Below are 1,797 nucleotides of genomic sequence, written 5' to 3'. Positions count from 1 at the left end.
CAATAAAATATAGCAATTTAACACACAGAATGCTTGAAGTAGTCAACAATGACAATTCCACGTCTAAAGTTAAATTTTCCGGCATTTCAAAAATAATTTGGTAGCGCTGTTGTTAAGGTTAGTCCAGATTATAAATTTATAAACATTGTGATGACGTGTAGTGGAAGAAAATCTATAAAACAATATTTACATCCTACTTAAATATCGCCGAATTAAATAAAAAAAAAGATACAGTCTTTCTAATAGATTCACATGTTCCAATTTTAAAAATAAATAATTATTAAATAATATTCTAAAATAAAATACATTGCAAGAACTAGAATCGTAGTTATATAGACTGTTATTTGAAACATTGTTGAATGACTACTTTTTGTAAGTCTTTTATAATTTCTTTAGATATTGAAGCTAGGAAAGAAATCCTTATACAAAGATCAATAACGTTGCTTGTTTATTTATTATTTTGATTTATTATTTACTACCGACTTCAAAAGAAGAAGGAGGATACCCAATCGACTGTATTTTCTAGATGTGTTTGTTACCACGAAACTTGCGACTGGATGAACAAACTTGGTCCTAGCGACCAAAAAAGAATAAGTGTTTTTTTTCTAGTCTATACGCAAACAATGTTTCAAAATCCAGTCTAAATGTGGCACAGAGAACGCCGTAACACGCACGGCTACTAATCGAAAGCGATTTTTCTCCTAATCGCCTTATCGGCCACGAGATTCAGCCTCCTTTTCAGTGAGTTCCTTATCAATGGCATCTTCGTATCCTTCACTTTCGGCGTCACCTCATTCTCCATTTTCATCAGCAGGATCGAGTCCTGCTCCGTTATATCTTCTTCTTTTATCTTAGTCACTCCGATCCAATCAGATGCATCGCTGCACTTGTACCAATCATAGGTGCCTTCAAGGGGCAGCTCATTTGCGAAATCGAAGTTCCACTTTTTCGATTTCTCGACTCTGTCCCTGAGTATGGACTCCTGCAGGACATTGGTGAAGTTGTCGATTTTGGCCTCTTCACTTGCATCGTCGATGGCAAAGAGGCGCCTTCTCACTGTGCTGTCTGCTGATATTCTAGGCATTTTGGTGCGGCGAGGTAGTCTGCGGACAATGGAGCAATGATTAGCTTCGAGTTGGAAAATTAAGTATTTTCTGTATTAAGTATGATGTTAAAACCATCCTTGTTTATAAATATAATCACGAATCAAAGAAGTGATCAGTGATCAAAGCAATGTACATTCAAAGTTTGCAAATTTCAAATAGCTACGAGTTGTAGTTGTAAGTTGATCTCTGTAAGAAATCTGTATTCTGAAATATACTATAGTTATAGATGGTCTATATACTATAGGTATAGAACAATGGTCCCACCATTGATCTATACTGTTCGCGCTCATACATAAATTTAAATTTACCAGCATCAAATACACACCACCCCAATACCCTAGTAACAGTAAGAAATACCTTCAGTATTGTGCAAAAAATATTAAACGATATCATTATACTATTGTCGCAGGATGTTTGACAAACAAACTGACATGTTTTGGAAACAAGATATCGTCAATTTATAAACCAAGGCATCAATCCGCTGCCGTGTGTTACCAACATCATGCATAAATAATAATTCAGTAATTAATTTGGCTTTTGTGTAGTTTAGTATTTAGAAATTGAATACTTTTTAACGAATATTAAACGCGATTTATTCATTACATTATTAACATTGATGAATGTCGAAACAAACTTGTACAGACTATTGAAACTTCATTAGATCTAGTTTCCGAATGGGGTAGGCTAAATT

At 34.4% G+C, this 1,797-nt stretch overlaps 1 protein-coding gene across 2 annotated transcripts in view; it reads right to left on the bottom strand.

The window, feature by feature from the left end:
* Positions 1–464: 464 nt before the first annotated feature.
* Positions 465–1,797, bottom strand: part of LOC119837499 — a 34,029-nt gene continuing 32,696 nt past the window's right edge. For both annotated transcript variants that reach the window (XM_038363098.1, XM_038363099.1), the window contains exon 2: positions 465–1,103. In XM_038363098.1, coding sequence (XP_038219026.1) covers positions 680–1,084 — 405 coding nt within the window. In that variant the 5' untranslated portion in view covers positions 1,085–1,103 and the 3' untranslated portion in view covers positions 465–679. The remainder of the gene's footprint in view (positions 1,104–1,797) is intronic.

Source organism: Zerene cesonia, chromosome 27 (assembly GCF_012273895.1).
Source record: "Zerene cesonia ecotype Mississippi chromosome 27, Zerene_cesonia_1.1, whole genome shotgun sequence".
Lineage (NCBI taxonomy): Eukaryota > Metazoa > Arthropoda > Insecta > Lepidoptera > Pieridae > Zerene > Zerene cesonia.
Note: the sequence above shows the minus strand (reverse complement) of the source record. Positions and strands in the feature narration are given on the sequence as shown.